This window comes from Sylvia atricapilla, chromosome 7, assembly GCF_009819655.1.
Source record: "Sylvia atricapilla isolate bSylAtr1 chromosome 7, bSylAtr1.pri, whole genome shotgun sequence".
In the NCBI taxonomy this organism is placed as follows: Eukaryota; Metazoa; Chordata; class Aves; order Passeriformes; family Sylviidae; genus Sylvia; species Sylvia atricapilla.
The window spans coordinates 33,598,961-33,619,437 of record NC_089146.1 but is presented as its reverse complement, the minus strand read 5'-3'; the positions used below and the strand labels follow the sequence as shown (position 1 = coordinate 33,619,437).

Genomic DNA, 20,477 nt, shown 5'->3' with positions numbered 1-20,477 from the left:
CCCAATTATTGATGATTACCATTATTTTAAAAATTACTTACAACAAGTGTAGCTAGTAATTTGACAATGATTCCTTAATGGTGTGCAATTGTCAGGGAGTAAGTTTTTGAAGTCAGATTTAAATTAAATTAGAACAAAATGCTAGGAAATGTCTTTGTTAAAAAAAGCTGGATTCACACAGTTTTTTACCAGTCAATACATGCATATTTAATTTGTTAGAAAATGTCTTACAGCATTACAGCATGTCTGATGATAGCTAAATTTGACTTTTTGCCAGTAACAGGTGTTTTAAAAAAAATTTAAAGCTCAAAGCACTTGAAACAGTTTCTAAGTCTTCAGCTGGTTTTGGAAGAATAACGCATTTCATCTTTTTCTATTAATAAAATATGTGCTGTTGTGAATTGAAAAGGACATTCATTGTATTTGCTCGTTAATTGTATTCTTTAAAATTATCTTCTGGCCTGTTAAAATCGAATAATTTTTAAGAGGAGAATTCCCAGCGCACACACACAAAAAAAAATAATTTCTATTTAAGTTATCTGAGTACATTTTATATTTATAAAAGGCGGGGTTTATTCTGTTTTACCCCAGGTACCAACGTGTGTGCCAAGAACAACGGCGGGTGCCACCAGCTGTGCCTTTACCGCGGGAACGCGCGGAGAGCCTGCGCCTGTGCCCACGGGTACCTGGCGGAGGATGGGGTCAGCTGCCTCAGGCACGAGGGCTACCTGCTCTACTCGGGAAGGACAATATTGAAAAGCATCCACCTTTCAGATGAGACCAACCTGAATTCTCCAGTGAGGCCCTATGAAAACCCGGAGTACTTCAAAAACGTGATAGCGCTGGCCTTCGACTACAGCCTGAAGGGAAGGGGCACCAATCGCATTTTCTTCAGTGATGCCCACTATGGAAACATCCAAGTTATTAAAGACAACTGGGCTGGAAGAAAAGTGCTAATAGAAAGTAAGTAAAAAACAAAACCCCAAACATATTTCCCCAAAATGCCTGTTTTATTTCAGTGAACTTTATTGAGTGAAAAGTCGGCGATCGCTTGGCTCTACAGAGTAAAAAAGTCAGTGAAATTTTACCGTAATTAATTGTTATATTTTATCCCTGTAAAGTAATTTAAACCACTTAAATAAAATAAAATAAAATAATTTAAACCACTTAATTAAAAGTAATTAACCACTTTAAAATGATTTGTTTTGAAATGGGCCTCTGAGGTGTGAAGCATATGACTAGAAAACAGAAGTGATGGTGGCAATGCTTGAGTTATATTACTGTGATTTTAGGAGCTTTACTGTTGAAACAAAAACTCCCTGTGCATTTCTCTGAAATGAAACTATCTGGTTGTTTATTTTTCTAGTTAGTAAGGGTGAAGTTTCTGTTGTAGCCATTTCCTGGTATAAAATATTAAGACCTTGGTCAGTGTGTTTAGTTTCACCCTTCTTTAAGTACAGCCCAAGAAAGGGATTTGTGCTCATTGATGTCAGAGACAAATTCCAACCTACAGAACTGTCTGGTTTTAACAGAGGCTTACTTGGTAATGTACTTATTCATTCCTCATGGTTATTATGCCTTCATTCATCACAGTAGTAGGAGAAATTTCATGAAATGTAACTTGTTTTTCAAAGGTTCTAGCCTTTGAAATTTGAAGCTTGGCACTACTATCAAGAAATTTCTGTCACCATCTTCACCAAAATCTTCAGGAAAAGACAAACTATATTTCACATGTGAGGTCTCAATAAAATCTCAATATCTGTCAATAAAATGTTTATCAACCAAGTCTGACATAACTGTAATATGAGTTGTATATGGGAAGGTTTGTCAGAAGATTTGTCATGGAAAAATCTAAATTTGAGGAAAATCTGAATATGAATACATAAGGAATACATCCTTATTGCTAAACATCCATAAATCTGTATGACCAAAGTGTTAATTGTAAAAACTTCTGCAGTCTTTCATTTCTGTTCTACTAATTTTTTTCTAAAATATGCAACTAAGCACTATCATCTGTAGTCAGTTATCAGATGCAGGTACTTCATTTGTTTATTCTCTTGTCCCTTTTCAGTACTGTCTGGATTTTTTCGAAGGCTGCAATTTCAGTAATTGTTTTCCAAAATGTCCAAAGTGCTATGTAGTATTTGTTCCTTAAGATGTGGATAAATCTCCTACAAATTTCTATTTATGCTATGTTGCCTAAATTTAGCTTTTTTCTTGGGTCAGTTCAATAACAGGAGCAAAGAGTGATGAGAAAAAATGAAAGTTTGCACTGTTGCATGTTCATAGAAATATATTTTAGAAAAGAAAAATGTTTAATGGCTGCAAACTGACGAAATATTCCACAAGTGACATTGGATGTCACTTGTATGTTCTACCTCTGCATTGGGGTTCTGTGGAATAGTTTGTGGTTATGAATACAGTTGGCACTAATGCATGGAAAAGCATTTAAATTTTTTTTTTTTTAATTGAAAGAGGACAGATTTAGATGAGATATTAGGAATTCTTCACTATGAAGGTGGGGAGCCCCTAGCACAGGTTACCAGGGAAGCTGTGGCTGCCCCATCCCTAGAAATGTCCAGGGCCAGACCAGACAGTTTGGAGCAACCTGGGACAGTAGAAGGTGTTCCTGCCCATGGCAGGGGGTGGACTGACATGAGCTTTTAAGGTCTCTTTCAACACAAACTATTCTGTGAGTCTATATATGATACGAGGTGTTTAGGATTTTATCCATTGATTTCCTATGTGTGGCTATCTTAGAGGAATTTATGACATCTGTATTGAGATATGTTAAAGATAAACTAAGCAATGTTATCAGGATGTTCCCATTACTCCCAGAAAAGCATTAAACCCAGGGATTCAGAGTTGAGCTTAGCTGCACGAGAGACAGAAACGTGCAGGGATGACATGGAAGAAAATTTTAGCTCTGGTTTTATAAGAAGAGATTAAAAGTATGATATGAAAAGCCACTGGAGTTTTCAACATTTAAAACAGACAAAGAGGAGGAATAAATACTGGTGAAGCACTAATGCAGATAGAAATTGGTTTTTAAAAGAACAATAAAGTATTCCTCATTACTTCATAATAGGTTGCTCTACAAGAGCTAAAGACATTCCATAAAGCATAGCTGGGAATTATAGTTTTAAGAAATTGTTAGGAAGTCTCTCTACTTGCAGTTTAATATGCCGGATTTCATTTTTCATTAGCAGAGTCAGCACTCTGAATAATTGAATGTCAGATGAAATTTTGTATCCTTGCAGAAGCATTCACTGTACATGCTTGGGATGTACATGTGAACTATGGCATTTTGTAGAAATACTGCTCTGTAAATGAGAGGGGATATAACATACATAAATATGTTTATTGCTCTCTTTCATGTGTTCTAAACCTCTCCAGTTTATGCTGAGTCATTCTTTTTGAGCTGGTATTTTTGTAGCCTTCCATCCTACAGTCTGCAGGTGATTTTTCTCTCGCTGTAAACAGCAGACAGTTCATGAGGCTGCTTGATACAGTGGAGATATTTATTCAAACTCCACCTGTGAGGAGAAAAGCAGTGGTAAGATTGGTTGACAGCACTAATTCCATTCACTGGAAGATGTAAAATTCCAAAATTTTCTTATTTCCATGTTAGGAATCTGTGGTCTAGAGATCATTAAATGGAACCCTGCTGAGAGAGTTTAGTAATAATGTTTCATTTCAGGATTGAAAAATAACATACTTTACATCAATTTTGTTATTTTTCCTCCAAAATTATTAGAATTTATCTGTAGGAAATTATCTGTAGGAAGGGATTCAAAACCACAGTGGAAATACCTAGTGTGGTTATATCAGTTCTACACCCTTTTTCTGCTTCATTAAGTTGAAGTCTACAAACAGTGCAAACCTTTACTAAGTAATTGACTTTCATAGAGAAAATAGAATATGTTACATCCACAACATTGTTGTCCCAGATTTTTCATTTGCTGAATGTAAATCTGCCCATAAAGGATCTACAATGAGATGGATCTCTCCCTCTGAAATCAGATATGCCACTGAAATACAACAGATCCGTGAACTTTCCTGCACACTAAAAACACTTAAGACACATAGAGCTCTTTGCTAAACAGGTTTCCAGCTCACTAAAAAACAGATTTACAACTCACGAGCAACCCATTATCTAACATGTTTTTAGCTCACTGAGAACAGATTTACTACCCAGAAACAACCCATTATCTAACATGTTTCCAGTTCACTGAAAACAGATTTACAACCCATACGCAAGCTATTATCTAACATAGTTCCGACTCACTGAATATTGATTTAGAATTCATAAACAACCCATTATCTGACAAATTTTCACCTCACTGAACAGATTTGCAACTCATAAACAACCCATTAGCTAACACGTTTTCGGCTCAGGGAAAGTAGATTTACGGCACATAAACAACTTTATCCAGCTCGTTCCAGTTCACTAAAAACAGATTCAAAGCTCACCGAGAGTCCTGTACCTGGTGGGGTCCTGTCTCCAGCAGGGAGAAACAATGACAACAACAACAATAAACCAGTCCAGAATGTGCACAGTGTGCCATGCCCTAACACTTTTATTATTGGTGCAATGTAGGTGATGTTTTGAGAGGATTCTTTCACGTCTCCAAGCCATCCTTCAGTCAATCAGCAGTGGCTTTCACTTCCTTTTATTATTCTAAGTAATTTTATCAAGTTAATCTTTCTTATTCCCACTTTTTAACAATTTACCTTATTCTTGCCTCTGATTTCCCACAGATGATCTTTTGGCCGATCTAAGTTGTTTCAAAGCTTATGTTTATACAAAGAAGACTTCTTAGAAGTTAACATTTCAGTTTCTAGGCTATCAGTGCTTTTTTTTGTTTCTTTATCATAGGGAGAAGTTTGAAGTAATATATTCACTGCCCAAAGCAGTGTATCTGTAGAAAAGAAGTGCAGTGTCCCAATGGGTTCAATTCAGTGGTACAACAGTAGACAGAAGACCAATGAGCAAGTTAAAAATTACAGAAAAAAAGTGGAGGCAAGGAAAAACAAACAAAAAATCAAATGAGCAAGAGGGAAAAATATTAGGATGAGATACACTCAGTGGGCTGCTTTTTCTCCTGCCTGTGTAAACAATGGCGCTGAGACATTTTGCCAGTGTAGTGTCTTTCACTGCACAAAAAGGAAATGTTATGTGAGAAAAGTGCTCCTGTTTTGAACCTGAGGCACTCATGCCCAAGGAACACAAAAATCTTTTCACTGCTAACGTAAAGTGTCAGATCCTGTGATGTATTTTAAGGCTTTTCACAGTCTGAATCTTTTAAAGGTGTTCCAATGTGTGCTACTATTCTTCCCAACTAAATGGGTCCAATTTAACTGTCAAAAAGGCATTTATGTTCCCATTTCTCTTACAGAGCATTACATTTTGTACATTGTATGAGATCCCTTTAGTTTTGGAGCTTTATTCTCCAGGAAAGAACTTTTTAATCTGTTAGAAATAAATACTTGAATATTGCCAGTTTTCATTTCATAAACGAATGGGATTCATAATGGCTGTGTGTGTTGGAATAGAGGTCCAGTGATTTTCACTTTTTAAAGGAGGAAAAGTGAGAAGTTGTTGTTAATCCTAGGATATTTAATAAGTAAAACATTTTATTATTACAATGCCAACATTGTAAGAGAAGACCAAAGTGTCTGATTTGTCAGAGTAATTTGTTTCTATATGTTGCTGCATATTGGAGAATCCGATGATCACAGAATGTTTTGGTTGGAAGCGACCTTTAAGATTATCTTGTTCCAAGATCCTGTCAGGGAAAGAGTACCTTCCACTAGACTAAGATTAGTGGGTAAAATCTGTGAGTTGCTGTTATAGGTGATGAAGTTTACTAATTTTATATTAAGCTTTATTTTCTTTATTATTATTATTATTTTAGAAATATGTATTCCTGCACATTTCATGCTTTGTTTAGGGGTTCCTGGAGTGAAACTCTGAAATATGTTCATGATGGGAGCTGACTCACACTGATCTTTTAGTTTGGGATGTCCTGAGCATTCCCAACCTCATTACTGAGGGAAGGTGTTCCTGCCTATTGCACTTGAGTTTGTTCATGAAGAATTAAAGATCTTAGTGATTTATTCAAGTTTAAGCATTGCCCTTAAATTTATATTGATGTACACATTGGCTGGTTTGGTTTTTTTCCATCAGCGGGTATTAGTTGCATAAAATGTTAAACTTTGTTTGATGAATTGTCAGGAAAAAGCTGCAGAGAAACATCCCTTTAATTTTATTAGGTTTTTCTAAAGGGTAATGTGATCTAGCAAATATTATTAGATCGTGAGGCTTTTCTAGGCTATTGTGTCATTAATGCCTCAAATAGCTCTTTTTCAACAGCAACAGTAAAAATATATGATTATACATATTTATTAGTTATTAGAATAGTCATTATATTGTTTTGTAGGTGGTAAGGATGAAAAGTTCTGGGATTTTTTTAGAGTACACATGTAAAGCATAAAAAGATAATGTGTGCTCCTGTAATTAGGAAAATATTTCTTCCATGAAAATTGTTGAGATTTTTAATAATCTAGTAAAAACACTTCAGTCTCTATGTGTTAGCTTTCAATTCCAGATCTCTTTCTGCTTTTAAATCTTCTTTTATATGGATATGTTTAACTACATTGAAGTTATGATACCGTAACTCTCGCTAACAAGTAATGATTTGTTGAAACATCCTGGGAGAGTTCCAGTTATACAAAATGCAATTGTTTTTCTAAAGTGTTGTGTTCCCTGCATTTCTTTAAGTTTGTGATGTATCTTTAGACCTTTGCTACAATATTTCTGCTGACCCTAGGACAATCCCTGAATTTATTAAAGGAGTAAGTTATATTTCAGATAATGAAGGACAGAGTATTGCAGGTTTGCATCTCTGTTGTGATTTTCCTTGGTAAATATTCAGGGAGCATTTGTGGAAAGGCTATATCCATTGTCTGGAAAAAGTTAATTAGAGGTACGTATAGATTTTGTCCTAAAAAGCTGTTCATTGTTTTGGCAGACACCAAATGTTTTGCTACATATGAAGTTTCAGTATTACACTTCCAACAAAAAAATACCCCAAAAGAGTGAGGGGTTTTTTTTCTACTTTTAGAATGGTCTTATATTTCTCTACATCATTCCCAACAAATGTTCATTCTTTCCAATATTGTCTCAGGAAGTTTGAAGGAGTAATAAGGTCGCATCCATGGAGATGTTTGCAGTGTCTTGGACTTAAGCTAATTGATACCTTGAAGAACCCAAAGCCTTAGTCCATGCTGTCTAATTGCATTTAATAATCTTTTATTAAATGATTTTAATAATTTAATAATCTTTTTTAAAGAAAAGCTTATAGCATGTGTTCATTTTTTCAAGATAGAGAAAAAATGGGACAGATGTTTGCTCATCCTTTCTATAATTTTAGCAAACTTTACATCTGCTCTGAAACTGAATTATATTCCCAGGCTAAATATAATGATGTCATAATTGGTTATTGCAGTCTATTATATACTTAGTTGTGTCTTAGAACAATTGTTTAGCAAAAGGCTTTCTGGTCGAGCAAAGTGAGAGTGAGAATTCTGTAAAATTCTGATTGTGCAAGTCAGTGAGAGATGTGACAATAAACCCTTTCCTTCAGGTGCCTAGTTGCTCATGAGGCTTTGCTTTCACCTCAGATCAAATGGTGGCCACCTGTTACCTGTCACCACAATCCTACACAAACACAGGGACAGAAACCATAGCCCCCTTCTGTGCCCAGTGTGCTGGAACAACCCACAGGCTGAAACATGAAAGGGAAATTGCAAAAACCGAGCCAGAGAATGAGTACTGATCATTAAAGCCATCTCCAATGTTCAGATATCAAAGTGCTGTTTATGCTCAATTTTATTACTTTGACGACTTTTCAGTGTTATAAAAATGATGATGTTGACAGTTGTTCTTGCTTTATATCATTGTTAAAGTAAAGGATTTGGTTAACATAGGAAATTAAAGGAACAAGGTAATTGAAGTGGAAAAGTTCTGACTGTAAATTTTCTAGGCAGTTTCAAAACAGAAGATAAGAGGTAAAAATCTAGGAAATAGAGAAATAATGTGTGTGTGTGTATATATATATAAACCCAAACTCAACTATTTTTGGGTAATTTAAACTTTGCCCTTTAGTGTTTTTATTTTCCGGTTGCGTTATTAAGGGGGCGTATTCTGAGTTCTTCAGTTATTGATTTGTTGCTTGTCTGTTCCCCCAGAAAGTCAGATGAAGATCAGCGTGGCAATATTTATAGGCTGCATCTCATCTGTGGGATGCAATCTATCTTCGTTAACTTCAGTAGAAGTGATAGATAGCATTTGGCAACGTAATGATGTGATCACTCTGGCGTTGCCTTTGTAAATCATAGGCTGTTGCATTCTCTTGTGTAGATATTTAATCAGTTATACACCCCATTACTGATTTAATTCAGAATGTCAGTGGCAGGTGAATAATGTGAGTATTTGTATATTAATATCATATTGTATTAATGTTCTTTTCATTTAAGTATGCTATTCATGTGAAAATCATAAACTGTTGCTTCATGGCTAGAATAAATTTAATCAGTGCTGTAGGCATCTAATGCCATCAGTGTTTTAATTCAATATGTCAGTGTAACAAATGGGATTCTTTTCATTTCCAGTTTCTTTATGCTTTACCAATTCAGAATATTACATGATGCTGCAAAAATATGAAGCTTAGAATAAACAAATTGGTAATTTTCAACCTGTCAGTGGCTTTTGGGACTAAATCCCCCAAGTGTAGCACCAGAGAGGATGAGTACCTATTTCTGATGTATTTTCTAGTAGCTGAGTATATAATGATAAATTAAATTTAAGGAAAAAAAGTGCTCTAGAATGTTCTTTAAAGGAGTATGCAATAAGTAAATATAAAATAATATCTCTGCAAATCAGTAATGATATAACACTGCTTAGGAATCTTCTCCAGTGTCCCATCTTTGAAATATAAAGTTGCTGAAACGTTTTAGTTTTAAGGAACAGCCTAAAGTCTAAAGGACCATTTCCAGGATAAATCTCTCCTTGGTCACTATTTTACCACTGATAAAGAGATTTACAGGAATTTGGAGAGTCATCAACAACTGAACAAACAAAAATACCCAAATAAACAAAAAAAACCCACAACAAACAAACTAATATTATCTAGAAACATATAAATTAGCAAAAAAAATGTACTGCTGGCACCTCCATGCTAGCAAGAACAAAATTACTTGTGTTACCCATTGTGAGAATTCATCTAAAAGTTCCATCACTCTCTAAATCTCCTGCCCTTGACTTTAAAACCACCTTATTTATAGATTTCTAAAGCTATTAAATGAGTCACTTCTTTATTGGTTGAATTCTCAGTTCCGCAAGTACAGAACATGATAAAGCTACAAGTTTATTAGCAAATAAAAGTGTGCCTGGCATAAATCCTTCAGAATTAATGCTTTTGACAGAGTTAAGAAAATGCACTTGGTTTCTTGGTTTGTGTTGCAGTTAGTTTTCTTTTTAATTAAATTTTTTCCTGTCTTGTAGTAATTGAATTCCTCTGAATTTTTTTTTTTTTCTGTAAGAGCATATTATTTTTTTTTTTACTCTGAATTTTTCTGTTTCAATTATTTATGAAATTTTCATCTAGAGGTCTTTCACCTGAACCTTATCTTTGAAATATTGTTTTATTGATTGCTTTTTCTTAGCTCTCTCCCCTGAGAACACATGTATGTATGGCAAAGGGGTTTTTTGCAAAAATGCATATTTTAGATACTTTATTAAAACATTTTTCATCTGTGTGCTAAATGTTTCCTTATATACATGCCTGGCCTTCCATCTAGCTGTTTCCTAAAACTTTAGAAATTGCCATTTTGTAATCAGTAATTTGGAATGAAGCCTTCTTCAGTCACCATTCACAGGCCCAAACATGGAACTGCAGTATGATGTAAGAAGAGGAAACTTTACTTTCTGATATCTGTGGGAAAATTAAATTTTTCCTCTTTAGTACAGAAATTACTCATAAAACAACAAATCTCATGTTGAAGAGCACTTTGATCCCCGTAGTTGTCTTTTAGTTGATCACATCTTGCTGTGACAGGAACAACATCATTATTGTTTTGTCTGCTACAAAAGAGTTTTGGACTGTGTTCTGCAATCAGTTTGCTCTCAAATTTCTTGACATATTCAGACAGGAAACAGAGCTGAAGTTGATAGAAATTCAAGAGGTTACACCAGGAAAATGAAATTTTTATTTTTTCCTGTCATCTTACAAATGAAGAAGAATAAATGGTTTGATGGTTTGTTCATTACAAATGCAGTGTAGAATTGGTCAGAAAATGTCAAATCATCTTTTAATAGAATCACAGAATATCTGAGTTGGAAGGGACCCACGAGGACATCAAGACCAAGTTGTGATTCCACATAGGGAAACCTAATAGTTAAATCATATATCTAAGAACATTTGTTTTAGTTCAGGGAATTGTATGTAGTTGTGAATTTGGATTCAGCGTAAAGTTTGAATGGAAATCTCTGTCATGGTATTTGAAAGAACTGATTATCTTTGAATTTCTTTTGCTGATTTCTAAAACCTTCACTATATTTCAATATTTTGAGTTACTTGTAGATGAGCTAAATGTACATGGGGCTTTTTTCATAACTTCTGTTTCATAAGTAGGCAAAATATTTTTTACACATATCCACCTCCCTTTAAGGAGTGTTATTTATTTTTTCTGTTGCTTCTACTTTAGTACTAGTAATAGGTACTTCTTCACAGATATGTCACAAAATGCGACATCAGAAGACGGCCAAATGCTTTAGCAAGACGAATACAAAAGACTGATGAATCATTATTGGTCTCATCATTTTGATTTATTTGATTGGAAGTTTTGTTTCAGTGTTTGCTCTTCCAAAGTGATAAAACTCTTGTTGGGAGTTTTTGTTCTGTATATATCATTTGCATAGTAAAAATTACATATTTCAGTAAGCTGCCTGTAAATTGTGATAGCCAACATAATGTAATCCTAATTATATTTCTAGATTTTTGCCTTCTGTAGCTCGTTAATTAGCTGCATGAACCTTCTGGTCTAAAAATATTTGTTTCTAGCAAAATAATAAGTGAAGATATCAACATACATATTTCTGTAGTAATTCACAAATAGTGGTAGGAAATTATTACTCCTATTTCTCGCAGTCTGTCACTTTTATATATTGGGATAAAATACAATTTATCTTTTCCAGGCATTAAATATGTGTTTTAGTTGCTTATTAATATTTTTTCCTAGCTCACAGGTTTTTTGTGTTGAATGAATGAAGGTTGTGTCATGGCTTATTAAAATTATATATTGATGCCAAGACCTTCAGAGTTGGTATTTTTTCAGTAATTTTCAGGTGTTTAGCAGAAGTCAATACACTTGTTAACAGCAGGGAACTTTGATCCCTATTAATGTAACTTGTCAGTGTTACAAAATACGTTGAGAGATGGTGCTAAATAATACAAGCAACTATTGAAAAAATGCAAAGACCTTCTTTAAATTATATTTGAAGATGAGATTAAGTAATTATTGTCTTGAATAATTGTTTTTTATTTCTCATGTGTTATCTGGGGACACTGCAGTGGTAATGTCAATTTAATGATTCTTAGAATTGATATAGCAAAGTGTTATTAACCATGGTCTTGCCCTCTATGTTGTTTTAATTTAAATTTATGAAAGTAATAAGATTTTGATTTGATTCAAATCATGATTCATATCAAATGATAAGATTTGAATAAAAATAAACAGCAGAAATTATACAAACAATTGCAGAATCAGTCAGCTGAAATAACTGAACCCCGCGAGTCTTCAGGATCCGCTTTGAATAATAATAAACCCCAACATCCCGTTAGCAGGAGTTTGATTTGCTCCATCTGTCAATATATCTGTCAATGTCTTGCAGACGTGGGGTCAGTGGAGGGCCTGGCTTATCACAGAGCTTGGGACACTCTGTACTGGACCAGCTCCACCACGTCTTCCATCACCAGGCACACGGTGGACCAGCGGCGCCGCGGGGCGTTCAACCGCGAGGCCGTGATCACCATGGCCGAGGACGACCATCCCCACGTGCTGGCCCTGGATGAATGCCAAAAGTAGGTGTTACAGCTCTCCTACAAATCCTAATTCTGGCCCAGCATCAACCAACAAGTCTTTATTTTAGCCAGCCAATATTGCTGAACCCTACAGAGGTCGATTAGATTTCTCTGTTTAGGAGACAAATGTTAATGCATTTTATTGTCGGTGTCTTTCATTGTCTTGCTCTTATGAAAGAGTTGTAGGAGTGAGATTCAACATTTTATATGTTTTTACATTTCTGGTCAAATAATCATTGCGTTTTTATGGAATGTGAACAGAATTCAAGATGCTTTTCTTAGGAGTGAGCTAAATGCAAATTCATTTTCTCAGACATGTCACTCTTGCTGCTTACGTTTTAAAAAATTCAATATCAATTTAAGCACTCACAAGAAGAGGTTTGAGTTTCTTGTGTGCAAAATAGAGGCCCATAGAAGTCAGTGTTGTATAAAAGTATGTAACAATGGACACAATCCTGCAAAGAAGTCTAATTTAGTTCCTTCCCTCTCAAAAATACTGTGTGTTAGTGAGAGGATTTTTATTTTATTTCCGTGTCTTACTTTTTTGAGGTACTTTAGTTTTCTCTGTTAATTCTAGGGGAAAGACAATCTGCTTTTTCTGCTTCCTGTAACTGTCATTTGAGGGAGTTGAGGAGCATTTCTGCCATATTAAATTCTATTTTTAATTTGTACGTTTGCTGAATGTACAAAGCTGCATGAGCAGTGGAGCATATTTCCATGTCTGACTTCATGTCCTGTTAACGCAAATCAAGAGTTTATGCTGCACTGTAAAATACAGTTACCAGGGTACCATCCATAAACCCCATAAAGCTCTGATGGAGATTGCAATGAGAGGAGGGGCAGGTTCTGTCAGTCTGTGAAGTAGAATTCCATCAGCAGCTCAGTCTATAACATTTTCTGTCTGGTGAACAGCAACAAGGTTCTGACTGGGCCTCCTGTAAAGCACATTTGAGTCCTTTTCTTCCCATTATCAACCCTCTGCACTCCAGTCTTTGGGTGTGCAGAGAGTTCTGTCACTGCTTTAATATGGGAGAAGCTGCAGATTAATTTCACTGTTAAATATTACTAATGCACACATTAGCAGAATTAAGTTTCTATCATTACACAGCTTGTGTCTCTCTCTAATGGTAAATTACTACAGAGACAAGATCAGGATTGAACAGATCTGTAAGAGAAAAAAACTCTACTCCTATACAAATTAATGAACTAGGAAACTGCTATAATTTATATACATAATTTATTTATGGGCTGTTACATTTTTGTATTCACTATTGATTATCACAATTATTTATAGATGCCATTCAGAATTGTTTATGAAGGCATTTGTAGTTTTTTTTCCTCTGTTGCTCATTTCTTGGAGAATTAAATTATAAAATGTATCTTATGATTTTGTTTGGTTTTTTTGATTTTAATACAGCTTAATGTTTTGGACTAACTGGAATGAGCAGCTCCCAAGCATCATGAGATCCACCCTGTCAGGCAAAAATGCCCAGGTTATCATTAGCACTGATATTCTGACACCAAATGGACTCACCATTGATCACAGGGCGGAGAAACTTTACTTTTCAGATGGCAGCTTGGGAAAAATTGAGAGGTGTGAATACGATGGATCACAAAGATATGTAAGTATAACAAAAATCCTGCACATACTCACTGCATGTTTCTATTCATTAATATCTTCAAAGTGAAATTGTTGCAGAAAGATTAAAAATTGCCTAATTCTCTCTTAGTATTAGTTGTATATTAGGCTTTACCTCTACTGAAATACAAATAATGCTCAGTTTGCTCAGAATTTCTTTTGTGCAATGCTTGAGTGTTACACAACAAATCTTATTTCTAGTATTTTCTAACTATACATTTTCAGATATTGAACTGCTCTCCATTACTCTTTCATCAAAATATATTTTGAACACTCTTTCAGTTTCAGCTCAAGCAGATCTTTTGCTAGGAATGTGCTGAAGGCAGTTGATCTGTGCTTGTGGTTTTGTTACATCTTTAGCACTACCTTTCTCCTATTTCATGAAATCTTCATTTCAGGGATTTTGAACCTCCCAAAGTTCAGGATATAGTGAATTAAGGGCATGTTCTGCCTTGTGTTCAATTCCCAGCTTTACAAGAGATCACATCATCTCACTTTGATATCTATTAACTTTTAAATAGTGCTTCATATGCAATATATGAACTTTGAAAGATTTTTTTCCTCTTAAATGAAAATTATATGTTCTTTTTGGAATCTTATCCAGAAGTTCTCCACACTATTTTTAGCCAAATTTTTTTCAAAATAAAATAGGAGAGCCAAGCTTGTAAGAGCAGAACTGAAGTACAGTCAGCATGGATAGGCATGTGCTTTTCCTTTTTCTTTTGTTTTCCCTTTATAAAAATTAAGCAGAGCTCCCCAATGCTTTCAGATGCAGTAACTGTATCAGAATCTTGGCAAATCAACCAATTGGATTCTGAAGTTTTTAGTCTCTGACTATATACTTATTAACACAAAAGAGAAGTACAAGGTAATTAGTTAAGTACAGGGTAATTAGTAGGTTGTGATTAAATAGTTTAACTTTGCATAAGGTATTACAAAATAGGCATCACAGACATGAAGCAGGACAGGATGCCACTTAGTTACAGAATCCATTACTAAAATGCTCCTTTTTTAAACAGGTCTGTGGCTTTCACTTTGCAGTAGCAAGAGGAAAAAGATCATTCCGTTTTCTCGGCAACTGAATGTTGTGACTTCCAATTTTTCTGTGTACCTTGCCCCTTGGTTTGGCTTTCTGACCTCTTTTTCTCCATTGTAGTAAACAAAAAAACTTCCTGAACACAATGATCTGAGTCCAGCACACGCTTCTGAAGGGTTCTTGGGAGTTCTAGTGTGTTACACCAATACCTGTTGTAGGGTGATCAGCTGATCCTGTTGTCAGAAGCAGAGATCTGGGTTCTCACTCTTCCTGCATTACTCAGATGAGGATGGTTGGGGCAGAAGAAGATGCCCAGCAGGCTGCTGGGCCTCGTGCAGCACTTCAGCAGAGTGGCTGATCATGCTGTAGATTAATTTTTACTGATACAAACAATGCCAGCATCCAGCCTGTGAACTGTATTATTGACCTAGTAAAAATAATATTTCCAGGGCAGTTGTTGTGGTTTTTTTTTTTTTTTTTTTTTTTTTTAATTTGTTCATTTGCTGTCCAGTTTGATGAGTTCCCTGATCTCTGTGACATCAATGCGAGTAATGATTATTCCACTGTTCTGGCGATCTCAGATTCTTTGGGGTGTTTCGGCCATCAACCACCTGTCAGAAACAGTTTAAACAGATTACCCTTTCCCCCAGTATCTCTAGCTCATTGCTCTCTGGTTTCAGTTAGGTTAACAAGGGTAGAAATTGGATAGTAGAACATGAAAGGCTAATGGTAATGTAATGAATTTTCTTCCAGAAGGCAGCTTCTTTCTTCATTCTGCTCACCACAATAATCTAGTACAATGAATTAGTAGAAAATCATTTAGCAATATTGAACTGACTCTTTAAAGTGGATTGTAAGGGTTTATTGATTTTTGTGTTGAGCTGATATTTTAATACTAGTATTTGGTTTCAGGAATACTCTTTCAAGTTCAGAAGATTTTTTGTTATTATAGTGAATATTGTGTTCATTTTTATTGCTTAGACAATATTAATTGGGGGGGGTTGGTTTTTTAACATTTTTTATTTCTGTTCTGTCAGACCTTCTGGTTTAAAAAACAGAAGAGCCAAATTTTTTTTCCCATATTCTTTCCTATTTTCTTCTATTTTTTTCTCCTGCCATTACTTGGACTTAATATTGTGGCCACAACTGGTCTTAGCTGCTTAGTGCTTTAATTACAACTTTTTATTAACACAGGCACTGACCCAGCAGCAAATAAAGCTGATTTCAAGTTTTGGACTTTTCTAATAAATCATGAATTACTTTGATTTATTTTTCCTTTTCTTCTTCAGTGTTAAGTATTTTGTAATATTTCACATGTGAAAAACTAGAAATATTGTTAACTTCCTGTAAACAGTTATTTTTAACATCCAGGCTGGAATGTTTTGGTCTCAGTTATAATTTTGTACGCACATAGGTGTGATTGTTAAAATCAATAAGGGTTTAGAGGTGTTTCTGGTAATTATTACCTTCATGTAATTGCAACTTGCCAGTACTGTAACTTTCAGTTTCTAGGATGTTTGTTTTATTCTGTTGAATTTTTGTATTAAGGCAATTAATGAAGTTCTGTAGTTGATGTTCAGCTTCTGTTTTATTCAATTAGATTTTATCAGCTATCGTCTTCAGTCTACAGTAAATGCAAGCTTTAGGTTTAAATGGCTGTGCATTTATGAAAAACATGAGTTTATGAATGACCTCTAAAATTTTCTTTTCATGTGTGTTATATTTATTTAAAATACAAGTGTCATTGAGGGCAGCAGAATAATTTTGGTCAGTTCTGGGAAGGTGTTTATGATGACATCAATGTTACCTTGAGAAGTGACCAAATAACTCACTAAGACAGGATAAATTGAGCCAAGGCAGCTGGAACAGAGAGAAATTGTGCAAAATATGAGCAATTTGAAATGTAGAACGTCTAACTCCATTAAAAAAAAGTGCTAAAAATTAAGAGAGGTTCTCTCCAAGATCTGAGTATTAGCAGTTAAAAATTATGCAAGTTAAAAATTATGCAAACACAGGATGTGATTCTGTGCACAATCTCATTGCTGTATTCTCTATGAACAAATAAATATTCAGACATGAAACCAAAGGAAAATAATGTCAACTAGAAGGCAGATATTTTAATTAGCTTTGAGAGCTGGTCTGAGAAAAAAAATAAAATAGAGTCTACTTTCAGAGAGAAATTAATTTGTCAGTTTCTATGGTTTCTCTGTAATTTTTTTTAAATGGTACTGGAAAAAATAATAGAAGAAAGGCCAGTGAAAAATGGTGTTGTGAGCACAATATTCATTATTTACCGCCAAGACATTGAAGTTCACCATGGTTTACTTCTCTTATTTCCCTCTTTTATGATAGTTAAGGGAACAAGAGTTTAGTTCTGGGCTTTTTAATCAATTCTTCTTTCTGTGTTAGAAAAGCAGCTGGAACAGTGTAGATATTCTTAGCAATTAATGGCACTAGAAGTGAAGCTGTGGATTTTTCAGATTTTCTCTGTCCAGCAATATAAATACAGTAGTTGAAGCAGGAATGTTCAATCCTCCTTTTTTTTTTTTTTCCTTGCAAAAATGCATAAAAAAAAAAATAATTTAGTCTCTCAACTTTTCAAATGTTCATGTTTCCTTCAACATTTATCTGAAGCCCAAAATCAACAGAAAGAGTGAAATCTCCACCCCCTGCTTAATTCATTGTTTATCTAAGGAGTTCACTCCATTGACATTGATGAGTTGCTTTCTCTCAGTAGCTCTGTAAAGAAATGTTAAACTTGAACCTAGTGAAAGTTATTCCCTAGCCAAAGGCAGTAAAATCCTCTAATCCCTGTGAGGCAGGGATTGGTTGAGACAGATGCAACATTTTTTAGTTTGGGAGATTTTGCTGAAATATCTTGATGTCCAGTGTTGGCAGCCTGGTAGAAATTACCTTCAGGAAGGAATTAATGAACAGATAAAGCTAATCTCAAAGGCTATAAGGAACAAGACTATTCATTATACCTCAAGGTCCAACAAAATTCGAGGACATTGAAGTGAATCTAACATTAGATGAAGTTGTCATTGTCATTTATGAAGTTGAAAATAATTATCGTGGGATTAATAAGCATACAGTTTCAAAGAACTTGGTTAATACATTAGTGGTAGATAAAAAATAAAACAGAGCTGTGTATTTTCCATTTCCATGGCACTGAAAAGTCCAGGCCTTTTATAAGCAATTGCCTAATCTATCATTCAGAGTAGCAGCTGGAACTCTGCAAATTCAGCGCTGAAGGTTGGTTTTCAGTGCCTTGGACATCCATTGCTACCATGGAGAAACAAAATTGAGTTATTGAAGAGGAATCACTTCTGATTTTGTTACACTGTGCTTGGAAAATTCCATGGAAACTTGATCTTACTGTTCTTGGCAAGAGGGATCTTCTAGTATGTCCACGGCATTCTTTTCTATAATTCAAGTTATTTAGAAGGGAATCATGAAAGACAAAATGAGTGAAAGAAAATTCATGCATTAAAGCTGTGTTGAAAATAGTCTTTATCCAAACCAATCAATAAAGAGCATCACAACAAACATAATCAGGAGTTTACCTTTTTGTACGTTTTTTGGTTAAAAAATCAAATACATGGAAGTTATCCCTTCAATTATTTCATTTCCTCCTATCTGTGCAACAGGTGTCCCTGTATTTCCTTCTCATATAATTTTTTCCTTAAATTCCTATTCTATAATGTTTTAAAGTCAGTATTCATAACTAAATAAATCTGGGATACTATTTTAGGTCTTTCATTTTAAAGAATAAAATAAATTACTAATGTGGGGTTCTGTCAGGTTTTTTTTATTCATCTAAGATTTTATTTATTTTTCAATTGCTGGTATCATTTTATGGTTGTATAATGATTTTATTATGCAATCGGCTTTAAATAGTCAGTATTTTTAACCTTTTTAAGTGTAGTTTTGTGTACACACTTGTACACTGCTTTATGTGTCTAAGTAGGTTTGGGAATCTTTAGAAAAGCAAAGAACCCTTAAAAAACTTTTAAAAGTTTTATTAGATACTGCTGCTCATTTATTAAGCATTTTGAAAGAGAAACGTTAATAATAATCCATTCATTAAGGTTGAAATATTTACAAAAAATAAATAATACTTTAATACATCATAAGCTAGTGCATTAACTTTATGCACTTTGCTTTTAAAAAAAATCCCAGTATTTCTATAAAAGTTTTTTGTTGTCATGATAAGAGTCATTGAGTCTAGTTCTTAATGACAGTCTAATAAGGATGTTATATAAATGATCAAAATTACAGTATTCTGTCTGAATTTTCTCTCTGCCTGACACGTTTCCCTGGCTTGAATCCTTTGCTTTTTCAGTCATGTTTTTCTAGAGAAAATGCTACACAGATCTCAAATTAGAGCTGTCAAACGCTAAACCAAAAGCTTTATGGAGAACTTGAAAAGCAGAATTCAAATAAGAAAGGATCACAATTAAAATTAAATTGTTTCTCAACTTCTGACATCCCCCAGACCCCCAGTCTCCTCATCTCTTTACAGGAACCAGACAAAAAAATTAATGTATTAATTAGAGATTGAAATATATCTTCTGTAACTGAACTTGGGTATCATTTAGTGTTAAAGCATGGGATGTACTCTTGGATGTGTCTGAGTTTCACTCTTGCCGGTGGAAGGAATGGTACAGATGTCTTTTCATGATTCCTTATAGTTTTAAAATTGTACTTGGGTCATTGCAAGTTTTAGTAAAAAATTTAGAGTTAAAAAAATAGAAATAAAAAATTGTCAGAACTTTCAGAGTTATATAAATTAGAATTTCAAAGGGCTGTAAAGGTGGCCAAAAGCTGATAGAAATATGAAATCTTTATTTTGGTTGCTTGAATAAAACTAATGTCCTTGGGTAGGACTGTGACATAATGCAGAGACTCCAGGAAATGAAATACAATGAGCAGTAGTGAAGAAACATTTGGTTTTATGACATTGTATTCGGATCTCAGCTCTCCCAAGGCTGAACAGCAATGATCAGTTCTGTAGTGAATTTACATTCTATTCTTGCAGTCTGAGATGAATTAGGACAGTGTTCTCCAACACAGAAAGCTGTGCAGTGCTTTAGCCTTGGTTGTAACAATAAAATCTTTCCAACTGGGACAGTTTCACACTCTCACAGAGAAGAATATGGGGCTACAAAATCTGCGTGGCCAGATTTCATAAAGATCTTTCCGAAACATACATGATGATTTTTCTTCTCCCCCCGAAATGTCTGAATATGGATAGTGCAGGCTTTTAAGAGTGTATTATGGAAAGTGTCTTACTGGAAATGTGCACAATTAGAGAAGAAATCTTTTGCCATTAATATATTCCCATTTATCTTTTAATACTTTTAGTTCTGGAAAAATGTTAGCTAGAGAAAAGTTGTCCTCTTGGCATATTTATCACTGGGAAAAAAATCTTTCCTGGAAAAAAAATTATTTGCTGTCCAACCCTCTTTAAAATATGCAGAAATACATGATGTGCATAGTGAAGCAGAATTTGTTATAATTATCTGATTAATGTAAGTAATTTTGACATTCTGTCTGTATAAGTGAATTTAAACATGGACAGGAATGCTCCTGTGCACAGGACTAAAAATATTTATGTTAGCAGATTGTTGAGATACCCTGAACTGAGACAGGT

The 20,477-nt window shown here is 34.5% G+C and overlaps 1 protein-coding gene across 1 annotated transcript in view; it reads left to right on the top strand.

Moving 5' to 3' along the window:
• LRP1B (LDL receptor related protein 1B) overlaps positions 1–20,477 on the top strand; it is a 271,488-nt gene that overhangs the window by 127,234 nt on the left and 123,777 nt on the right. Inside the window, exons 35-37 of the mRNA XM_066323173.1 lie at positions 592–963; positions 11,957–12,146; positions 13,564–13,768. Coding sequence (XP_066179270.1) covers positions 592–963; positions 11,957–12,146; positions 13,564–13,768 — 767 coding nt within the window. The remainder of the gene's footprint in view (positions 1–591; positions 964–11,956; positions 12,147–13,563; positions 13,769–20,477) is intronic.